The sequence below is a fragment of the Morone saxatilis genome, unplaced genomic scaffold (assembly GCF_004916995.1).
Source record: "Morone saxatilis isolate NCDOM2014 unplaced genomic scaffold, NCSU_SB_2.0 Contig21, whole genome shotgun sequence".
NCBI classification, from domain to species: Eukaryota; Metazoa; Chordata; class Actinopteri; family Moronidae; genus Morone; species Morone saxatilis.
This window is the reverse complement of record NW_023339774.1, coordinates 11,894,325-11,906,392: the sequence shown is the minus strand read 5'-3', so window position 1 is coordinate 11,906,392 and position 12,068 is coordinate 11,894,325. Positions and strand designations below refer to the sequence as shown.

The following is a 12,068-nucleotide window of genomic DNA, read 5'->3' as shown; positions in this document are numbered from 1 at the left end:
TGTAGCTCAAACTGCTAAAAAAGTTAATGCTGGTTCTGATAGAAAGGTGTCAGAACACACAGTGCATCACAGTTTGTTGGTATGGGGCTGCATAACATTATGACTACCAGGGTACCCAGGGGGTCATAATAACATGACTGATCAGTGTAAGTTAAAACACAGACTCTATATTCAGTTATGAGTTTTACTTGCTAAACCAAGAGCTTGTATGGAACTTCTTTTAAACTTCATATGGACTGAAAGCATGTGACTATACTCAGTGCCTCTACCACAGAGAAAACTAATTTGCATGCAAGTATGCGATTGGGCAAACATCACCTGTAATTTGCATGCAAGATCACGAGTGGACAAGCACTGACCATCCATCTTACGTACAAGAATGACTGAGACACTGCAGTTTACAAGTGACAGTGACAGTCTATGGCCTTGTGCGGAAAGAGAAGAAACTGTTGCAAGAGATCCAGTCTGTGGCATATTCATTGAGGTCCTTTAGAACAAGTGACACTGTCTGTACCAAACCTTGACATATCAGACACAACATATTTGTCTAAATTACAGCCAGCAGTGCTGCTTGAGTTTTGTTATCTTCCTTCAGCACCACCCTAGATTCAATGTCACGACCCCTGCTGCCAGTGACAAGTAATGAATTCACTGAGCCAGCTGAGCAGTGGCTGGATTACTGATTGTTTCACAACCATGAGGAATAAATAAATATAAACAAAAAAATGTAAAGATGCAAATACTAGAGACACAACTCTGTCTTTACTTCTCTGAAAAGGTAGAATTCAATATAATTTCATATTTAATCTATCATCTGGTTTTAAAAGATTAAAATCACCATAAAGTATCTTCTTCTCCATAATGAGAAATGTTTGCCTTTTTTGTTTTGACACTCAATATACAAAAATGTTGCTCTATTTCTCTCTCTATTATTCACTTTCCCCCATCACAACTCTCTGTCTTATTTACATGAATTAAAAATTATATTTACCAAGATTTTACAGAAGCAATATAGACATTTTCATTTCCTATGGGCCCATATATAAGTTAATTTAAACTGTGTGCAGAAGGTAGACATATAATCTGAACACCATATGGTGCAATACCGTTCAAGTAAAACCTTGGAAATACAACTGTGACACAGTGTCTGACTGATCATTATAAGCCTAATAAACATTTTTTTTTTTTTTTACATTATTGTCTAACTTTTATACATCACAACGAGTATTAGTAAATCATTTTTAACATATCATTATGAGGACAATAACAATGCATATTGCACATGCCTGTAAACATATGCAAGCATAAAACAGGTTCATTTAGACATACAGTAGATACATTACACACATACGTGTGGAAATGGAAAACTGGTAAAAGTGAGCTTTTAGAAAACATTAAACAGACTCAGCTTTTGTTCTACTTTGAGTCCTTGAAAAGATAATCTAAGAAACCTTGTTCTGCTCTGAGGGTGCAACAATTCGGCTATCTAAAGTCAGTGCCAGGCCATGAATATCCTTGTACTGTGTGTCATTACAGGATTTCAAAAAATAATAATTCAGCATTTCCCCTGTGGCATCAAGTAATCTTCTGTCTGTATGACTAAACATTTTAGTGTTTCAGAACATTTACTGAAATAGCAAGTCATTTTAAGATCATTAAGCAAATCATTTATAGTGATGTGAAATAAGGTACTGCTAAAGTCAGTAACTGTACAAATTCTGTTAAATTTTGTCAGTGACTAAAATATTGTGATACATTGGTCATAAAAGATGCCAGAGTGTCTGCAGTCTTTGAGGTAATGGCATTGGTGGTAACAAACACAATACATCAGCAGTGATTAGAGTCATCTTATGAAGCTAGCAACATGCTGTATTATCACTGTTGTTTTTTTTTTTTAGTTTGTCAACTAAAGCTCATATGTTTGGACATGCTGTATATATATCGACAATAATAAGATCTTTAACCACCTCCTTATGTGCATTATTGCAGAATGAAACATAAACAGCATTTTATGCGCCCATTGTTAACAATTACAAAAAACAGGAAACTAAAAACAGTAGGCAGGCCCACAAAAATAATAGTAGGGTCAATATAGAAAGATCATGGATTGAAGTCTAGACCACACACAATATGATTCACTAGTTCGAAACACGACCCATGATGTATCCCGGCCAAGTAGTCAGTCTGCATTCATTAACACAAGAAATTCCCATGGTACAGTGCATTTCATTCCAGTTACATAAATTAACAATTCAGGTCCTGTCAGATACAAATCAGATGAAGACAGCATTGTTTGTTGAATTCTGATGGTCCAAATTAATGTGTAGTGACTGCTAACAATCTCTTTTTATTTCTGATGCATTATTATTTACATCCTGGTGGAAGGCATAATCTTGAAAAAAATTCTGGGGACTGCAAAAGAAATATCTGTTTATGCTGTTTTTTTACTTCGTGGCACAAGAATATCTTTGATGCACTCCAGTGTATCCTATATTACAAATGTTGAAGGTTCGGTCACTTGAGGCAAAAGGGGGGAAAGCAAATTGCTCAGTATGCAATTACATTAAACTGCCTTTTGCGTCTAAACAAAAAGTGATATCACCAATTCATCAAATTTTGCCATGCAAGGACAAAATGAAATATTGACTGACAATTTCATGGCAGGTTAGACCAACAACTGCCAACAGAATCATGACACTGATTGTTTCCTGAAGAGCAAACAGGCTTGTTGGTGTTTATTTATTCTTCAACTTAGAGCATTTTGTTTAGTTGTTATTTGTTAGATTATATCACCTTTGTCTTTCATTCATCTTAGTAAAGCAGGTGTTCCCCTTATCATAAGAGTCTGTATACAGTTTGTGATATAAGCTTGAAATTGTGTGTACTAAATATCAAAAAGCCACTTTTGCCAACCCTGATATCAAAACCCAGAACTTAAAAGTCTGCTGACCTTCCAAGTGAGCTAAAACAGAACATGAAGACCAACAGATCCTACTGACCTTTCTGACTGACCAACAGAGTGATTCATGCTTGTTGTTGGTGCAGCTACAAAAACCCATATAACGGTCCATGACAAAGGCTATTGCCAGGAAGCCCGCTGCTGCACATTGGCAGTGTGTCAGTGCCACTGGCGGTGGCAGAAAGCACTGAAGCTCTCTCGCCTAAATAATTGGGGAAATCCCAAATAATGGCTTTGGGCCAGAAGAAGAGTGTAGGAGGCCAACATGGCATTTGGAGATAGATGACACTGTTGTGCATCACCTTGATATCCTATTTATGCCATTTGTGTTTACAAAGAAGCTAAACAGGCATTCATGATGTAAACATCAATAATTCCTTTTTTAAGGCCAACACAACGGTTATTGATGCTTAAATGCTTATTACAAATGAACTGCAAAATCTGTGACTAAACTGAACTGAAATATGTACTTCGGTGCTTGTAAGAGTATTGTGTCATAAATCATTTTCATCAAGTCTTAAAGTTAAAAGTCCAGGTGTTTCCGTTACCTTAAACTGAGCAGTTTTTTATACAGAGGGAAGGGGTCCTCTTCTACGGAGTCTGCCATGTTGGCAGGGCCTGTTTCTACAGTATCCCAGAAGGGACAAACCAAACACTGGCTCAAGATAGGGCCTCCATCGTTTACCTACAGCCTACACACTTGGAACTCTGAGCTGCAAATGCCACTTCTTTACTTCACTTCTGTACAATTCTTCACAATGGTCTTTTAATATTTTTTTAAAATGCATTTTGGTACATCACTGAGAGGCACTATCTGATGCCACATTTGGAGTCCATGAGCTCTCTAGCTGACAGGGCTTGGTTCAAGGCTACAAGCTGAATATATAAGGGGTTTCAGCTACTTGTCTTCAAAATAATAATTAGAATTGGTGACTTTCCCATTTCAACCAACAGCATTATAATACACATCTCCAGATTTGTCAAAGTTTTAGACACAATTTCAAAAGAACGTTCCTCATTGTCTGCCTAATTGGTCGTTAGCCACGGTAATGTTTCTGTGAATTTGCTGGGAATGCTCCACTCTGCCAAGCCTGTCAATCCACAGTCAAACTACCCTTGAAGTATCCCTAGTATCCCTTTCCTTTATCCCTTTACTTTTTCAAAATATGGGAAATTAACATGTAAGGAACGATGTAGCTCACATTAACTATCTACTATATCTATCTTTGTTGCAGATAACACAGCTAGTTAACCCACCATTCACCAAAGCAAACAGCAAACTTTCCAAATGATATTCTTTAAAGCAACTGCGGCCTTCCTTTTCTATTGAGTATCACATGTTAGTGGCTGTGTTGAGAGAACCCACCACCCCATATAACTCAAGCTAAAAAGGGGAGTAACTGAATGAAGATAACAGAAAAAGTACCTAAAACAGAGCTCATCTGCACCGTCCCTATGCATCTGAGAAGATACTGAGAAGTGTTGGGGATTCAGGTGTTGCCTTTTGAACAAGGAACCAAACATCCTAGGCATGCACCATTTACCACTGTTGAGATTACCTACAGTGATTGTCCAGTTCACTGAAAAAAATCCCTCTTCACCTTCAGTAACTATCATGACATTGCGCAGGAAATGGTAATAGAGTTAATACAGCAGGAGGTAGATGAAGAGATCTCTTCGCTCCACAGGAACTGAAGAGCAGAGAATACCAATATATAACAGACTTCATCTCCAAAGTTACTGCATGAACATAACTTGCAACACTATTCAAGAAATTTAGTCTCAAAACAGTCACATTACACACCACATTATTACAGCTCATAACAGATGTCGATTCAGTTTCTAATGCAGATCAGTTCTAAGTGTCCATCATTCGGCATATAGTCCTGTCCCATTTAGACACTGAATATAAATTTACATAGGAAAAGGGAGACTCAGGTTTTTTACGCTAATTCCACGTGGTTAGTGAGGATCAAACAGGATCTTTCGTGTCAGTCCACGATGCAGCCAGTTGCTGTGATGAAAGGGGTGTAAATAAAGGCATCGGACATCGTAAATTAGCTGTTAAAGCATACAGCAACCTCAGATTTCAGAAGTGACTGAATATTAAAAAGAGTGCCCTAATTTATATGCTCTATGCTGTTCCTTGAATCAAGAACGTAGTTTCCTCATCAAAAGGCTGCTTATTGAGGTAGTTACGGAAAATTGGTTGGAGGATAAAAATATTCACTGGGAAATCATTCAGACTCTTCATTAAATAAGAGCCCCTCCCAGGTGGTTACACCAATGATGGTATGATGACACCCATGACATCTTTCTTTCTGATAATGACATGTGAATCATATTAGACAGAGGCTACAAAAATAAAGATGCTGTACAGCTGAGAGAGCTCCATCAAGGCCCTCTCAGAAGTACAAAAATAGATCTACACGTAATACAAATACAGTCAGACAATGCCACACCTCCTTAGAACCCTAATGTCTTGATGCAAAGTACAACTGATATTTCTGGCTGACTATGAATCCCAGAATGTAAGCAAAAATCTGATATCAATAGCATTTTAGATTTTTAATCTTAGCCACAGACTTGCTTACAGTAGCTTCAAGTCTATGGCTAAACTTGCTTGGATGCTTTAGAAGTTGAACCACAAAAGCAAACAACTGTTGTCTAAATATAGTACTGAATACTTCATTCATACATAGTAGAAAACATAAATCACCCCATTATCACAGATCCCGCACACCTTTCTTTGCTACTACAGATTTAAAGCATCTTCACATTATTATATTTACATAAACTAACACAACACGACCACCAGAGACGGTGAAGATGTGATGCACAAGCCCTGCAGCTAAATCAACTCCTGCTGTCAAAAAGTACTTGAAATACTCCCACTACCTGCAGCTCTTGGCAGGCTGAGGGGAAATGACGTGACCTGATCTTTATGGGAAAATCATTAAGAATTAGAGCTTGACTTTACAAGCAGTTGCAGCTGTTCGCATGACCAAACCAAATGACTTATTACTCATATAGACAGCACAGATTTGACTTCAACGGATCTCCTTTGTTTTAAGATTTTATTGTTTCTGTTTGTTTTTTATTTGATGTTTTTGTCAGGCTTTTGGTTGTTTTATTATGTTCCACTGTAATCTTCGGATCCCTTAATGAAGCTGCTGGCCATATGGCTTAAGATTTTAATGATAATATAATGGTAAAGTTAAAAACAAGTAAACAGGCTAATTAATATCCTGTTTTGGCAGTGAAAGGTCCTATTAACTGCTGTTTTCTGATGAGAATATGTCCAGATCTCCTACAACGAAACAGAGGCACTGCTGTGTGAGACTAGGTCAAGACCGACCCATCAGACTTTGGTAGTTGAATCCTTCAATTCACTGTATTTGTATTTGCTGTATTTTTGTATTGAAGGATAATAGTAGCTATACATTTTCTATTTTTGTCCAAAGGAGTTTTCATCAGTTAACATTTGCTTTGGGTTTCCCAGCTTAGTGTGATGATGTAAATGAAATATGGCTTTATGGCTCAGACAGGGGGAGAGTAAAGACAGTCTCTTAATTAACAGCTTATAATATTGTTAAATAATGTTGTTTGAAACTGTGAATCTCTCTGGGCGGCCACAACATTAATGACCAGACATTTGTCTTCGACCATAAAGGGAGCTATATTTAAATAACAGTAAAGATGATAGGGCATTTCTGTAGTTTTTTAACCTTGTTCTTAGTTTGCTGTAAAAATATCTGAAAACCAAAAAACAATTCAATAAAAGAGTAGAAAGAGCATCTCCAACCAGTGTAAATCTGACAAACATTACTCTATATATGTACAATTTATTAGAATTATACATCCCTGGCAGCTGTAATAGCACATACATATAGTACACATATACTTGCCTGTTTACAATGTTGCTGCAAAAAACACCCCATTTGTAAGCACAAAAGAAGACGGCTTAGCATACAAAGTGGAAGACGGTCTACAATCCACTACAATGCCTGATGTCTGGGGGATTCTCCTGCTGGCTGTGATCTATAAATACTGTTCACATTCTCTGTTGGAGATGCACCGAGGAGTGATACAAGCACGGAGAGACCTCCAAGAGTGTAACTGTGGGGAAGTCATGACTGTTCAGCCATAAAACGAGAGTCTTATCAGTTTCAACACGCGTGCAGTTTGCTGTAAGTTATGGCATGTGTTTGTCACAAAATGGGTTTATGTATGTTTATGTATCTTAAAAGAAACTACATATCTTATCATGGTAATTTACAATGACTGAGTGTACTCACTCACATATATGTTTAATATGTTTAATGGGCTGAAACATTCAACACTTTTCTCATAAATACTTTATGTATAATACATAGTGCATGATTAAACATTACTTTGTTTAAATTTCAGTGTAATTATCAAAGGTAATGGAGACATTTTAATGTATTTTAGTCAAAGTATTATAGATGTATTCAGTTATCCCAGTCGCTCATGCATAAATGGGCTGAACTTGGCTCTAGAGCTTGGTTTTAATATTGCGCTCATTAAATGGGGAGACACTTTGGCACAGCATAATATCCACAAAGACTTTTACAGGAAACGTCTGTCACACAGTGTAAATACACACATACACGTTAAACGGATGTGTTGAACATGAATGATATAGAGATTACTGTTATGCCACTGGTCAGTGCTCTGAATAGCTTAAATAGCGTAAGTGCAAATGTAATTTGTGATGAAAAAAAAATGATTGAATTGATTATCCTTCCACAGAGAGACAGCCACAACAGAGAAACTACCTAGCAATGTCCAAGGTTAATAATTTAAAAGATTGAATAATTACATCTCAAACTAATTAGGTTTTGGGTGAGAGATCTAAAAATCTTAAATATATAAGCATATACGTCATTTTATAAGAAGCAGTAGTACAATTGCTTGCACAGTAGAAATGGTTTGAATACATATCAGGGTTTATGACAAGTGCATGACACAAGGGCGAAAAAAAGGGCAGCAAGCATTGCCACTGACCCTGCCCACCTAGGCAACCATCTGTTCGAAAAACATTCCCTGGAAACTGCAGATCCATTAAGAGCTGTGAGTACTTAATCAGCCTCCCTAAAGCTCAGCCAGTATAAACAATCGTTTCTCCATTCTGTGCAAGTGCCTGTAATCCTCACTGTTACTAATGTATTCTCTATATACTGTAGCCAATTTCCACTTTGGTTAATATTGCAGATATGATTGTGATCCAAATAAAATATCAGATTAAAGATTACAAAGGTCTTGAAATTGCAGGATTACATAGATTTACAGATAATCTCTATGGAATCTTGAGTGTGCCACTGGAATAATAATCCATAAAGTTATTTGTTATAATTATAGTTGACTAATGCTAATCCCAAAAGTATTTGTTATATAGTAAGAAAATCCTCATTAAATGTGAGAATACATCATTCTGCGTCATTAATCTCCTTTTAAATGATGAATACTTTGCTCTTTAACTTTTAAATGACACGATTAATTTTAAAAATGCCACATAATAGAAAATTAAGCCATCCATTGAGGCCCTGATGTCTTGTATAGAAAAAGCTCAAAACTTTATTCTTTAATAAAGAAACTGAGAGTGGACTCAATCAGTTGAATACAGTCTGAAACAGCATCAAGTGGTCATTTGAGACACTGCAGCTCAAGGCACTGGCTCCAGCATTATGCCATTAGATATATCATTGTACTGATATGTAACATCATCTTTTCTGAGCTCAAAATATGTGGTGGGGGGTCAAAAATATGATGTTTTTCTTTGAATTGTAATTGTAACCTGTCACCTGTATCATATTCACTTCCACCACTAAGCCTTTAAATCCTTGGATACAGTATACACCTTCAGCAGTTAAAAATGTATATTGTGTATCTCATTATATTCTGTGTTTTCTTTTTACTAGTTCACTGATACTTTTGTCTTCCTTTACAATTCCACCTTACGCTGAAACTGAACTCTTTAATCTGTTTATAAAGCGCAATATGTGTAATTTACTGTCCATGGTGTGACACGGTGGGTCTCTTGGATGCAAGGTCCTTTTGTCCTTGTGTATTGTGTTTGTCAGTGGGCACTTGAAAATGGTTGTCAGCATGTCTCTGCAACAATGTCACCAAGAGAAGTTCCTGTTGATTTACTCACTGAGGTTTATGCTGACTTTGTAAAGAGCTTCATGGTCTCGACTTGCAAAAATTATAAAACAAAATTACATGTCTTGATTAGTATCTCTTTTTAAGGTAAGTATGCTGATAGGAAGTATAGATGTTAGGCTATATTTGAACCATAATATTGGTTTCTGTAAGGCATTAGTAATACAGAACAATTTAGGCAGAAGTAAATAAAAGGTATCATATAGAAATCAGTAAATAGCAACAGGATAAAGTGACTGGATAATGATAAATGTGTATAAAATCTGTTGTCTGAACTGCAGTCATCTGGATTTAATGCCTGATAATTATTTATCTGGTTTTTAAGTTTTGTTGGCTCTGATATAACACTTATATAGCAGGAGCATGATTATGAAGGTATTCTGCTCTTATTTGTGTCTTTATGGCATATTTTTAGAGATTTTCCAAAATTCAAATGAAGGCACAGCATTACTGTGCTTATTTCTATTGCATAGTCACCTCCCAAAGCTTAATATATAGCAGTTCAGTGGTGTATTTGTAATCTATTCCTTAGATGATCCCAAACATTGGGTGTACATATACACATATTCCTAGGAAAAAGCTATTATCATAAATATGATTAGGGAGAGTAATTACATGAGTCGAGCAATCAGGGAACTTCTGCCCCGTGGTAATTAAAGATCAAACAATATTTATAGGCTGAATTTCAGACCTTTTCAGTTTTCATTCACCAACGCTGGACTGCAGCACTGTTCACGGACCAACAACAGCAGCTCCTGCACTGTGTGTTCAGGTGGAGCAGAAGCAGTGTAAAGGCTGAGTGTAAGGCAGTAAGTGTGAGGTTACTGATTCAAACCCTCAGTCCAGTTGAGTTTAATCTGAAACTCTCTTACCACCCTCAACAACTACAAGCAAAGTGCTCTTTAACACACTTTATCTAGTGGTGGAGCTGCTCAGCGACAAAAGGTAGAGCACTGTTTACACTAGGCACTGCCGAGGTGTGAGGCCATGTAAATGTAGCAGTGCATTATATGCTCAGTGAATCTTCCCTGGGTAAATACATTCACGCTTCAATGATCTGTCTTGCTATGTTCTGAATATTTAATGGCTCTCGATTGGTAAACTACAGTTTGATAAGACTTCTTCATTATCTTGAAAGCTGTATCATCATCGTCTGTACAGCCTTTTTAAAACGCACAACACCCAGACATTTTATTGTTGTTCCAATTGTTGCTTTTCCATAGCCAACCTTTTAATTAAATTTATGTTGTCATTGCAGATAGTGGCTTTTTCAATGTCAAATGAGTGACTCAAAGCAAGGGCAGCCAGCCACTTGCGGGGCCCGGGCAAATCTACAGACAGAAGAAGGGGAAATGGAATTCCCTTTGCATAAAAGACTTCCTGATATCAAATCTGATCTGAGTTATCTCTTTATTGTAGTCTGCCTGGCTTTGTTCCAAATCACTGCCAGCTGCGGTTTCTCATTGTGAAGACCATTTGCCAAAACAAAACCTCTGTTCTTAACAGCTATGCACTATGGTTACTATAATAAGAACAATCATAATGCTCCAATGAATCTTTTAGATGGCCAAAGTACAACACTGTGCTACTGATTGTCGTTTCTGTTAATTAAAGACAAAATGCAATACATCAAACAAACCCCAAAGACATGAGAGGAGGTCATTTAAGACTCGAAATGAATCAATCTCCCACCTTATTAATGGGTTTTATATGCCATGGATTTTCTAGAAATGGTCTTGTAATCTAAATTTTTATAGTTATACATTTGCCATTCATCACAGCCCTTTTTTCCATTTCAGGCTCCTTTTTTTACATTTTAAGCCTTGTTTTACTGACTCTTCAGTCTTGTCTCTTGCCTCCAGCACAAATTACTTACAGTGAGTGAATCAGGTGCAGTTTAGTCTCACAGGTGCTGCAGGTATGAAATTGTGTGATGCAGTATGTATGCAGTTGCTTGACACGTATGGAAAACTAGGGACGTGTTGTGTACTCTATATAGTGTAGAACTATGAGGGTTATTACTTAGTGCATTATTAAAGGATGATGTGACAGAATTGATGCGCAAAGGACCAAAAAATACGAGCTGAATGTTAATTTTGTGTCTTTTTCCCCCCCAAAATCTAAAGCAACAATATGCAAAAAGAAAAGAGTCAGATTTGTAGATCAAGGGAAAGAAGCGCACACTGGCTGGAGCTCTCCGGGGTCCTGAACTAGTTTGCAGGTGGACGTTGCGTTTAGGTGCAACAACTCTTAACATTACAATAACACCTTAAAAACCACGATCCAGAGACTTACCTTCCACTTCATCCTCAGGCAGGTTAACAGGGGTCCGGTAGGAGAGGACATCTGGAATAGTGCAAAGTCCCTTGTACATGAACCTGGTGGTCACAGCACGCACTGGCATTTCTGCGAGGGAAAACCAACAACTGTGTCGCGATCTTCATATAGCCTAGCTCTCCGGAGTTATTGAGACAGACCCTTTGCTACTGTCCTTGATATCAAAATTTCTAGCGAATGAAAGAGGGAAACCACCCCGCAAAGTGTTTTTTTTTGGGGGGGGTGGGGGTATTTTCGATAATGCTGAAATATGAGTGGAATCAGCTCACACTCTCCGCTGCGTGTTTAACCAAGAACGCAGCTTGTACATCGCTTTTGGTTTCAATGCATAGCCTGCAGCAAGCCTACCCTAAGCAATTAGTCAGTGTCTTTTCATAAAATAAACAAAATATAAAACTTTCACTTCATTTGACTTCATTCAGTGTTTTAGGCATTCGCTGTATAATTCCTTAAATGGCCGTTCAGATACTGATTGGCTCATGTTAAGAATCTTCAAACAGATAACAAGCTGCTATCCACGCACAGCTCCTGCATTTCAGCATATAAAATGAAAAAAAGAAAGAAAAAATGATTCAATAAGAAATCA

General features: G+C 37.2%; 1 protein-coding gene across 1 annotated transcript in view; it reads right to left on the bottom strand.

Annotated features, from left to right (window-relative positions):
* cabp7b (calcium binding protein 7b) overlaps positions 1-11,549 on the bottom strand; it is a 17,684-nt gene extending 6,135 nt beyond the window's left edge. Inside the window, exon 1 of the mRNA XM_035668318.1 lies at positions 11,441-11,549. Within this exon, the coding sequence (XP_035524211.1) occupies positions 11,441-11,549 (109 nt within the window). The remainder of the gene's footprint in view (positions 1-11,440) is intronic.
* Positions 11,550-12,068: the final 519 nt, after the last annotated feature.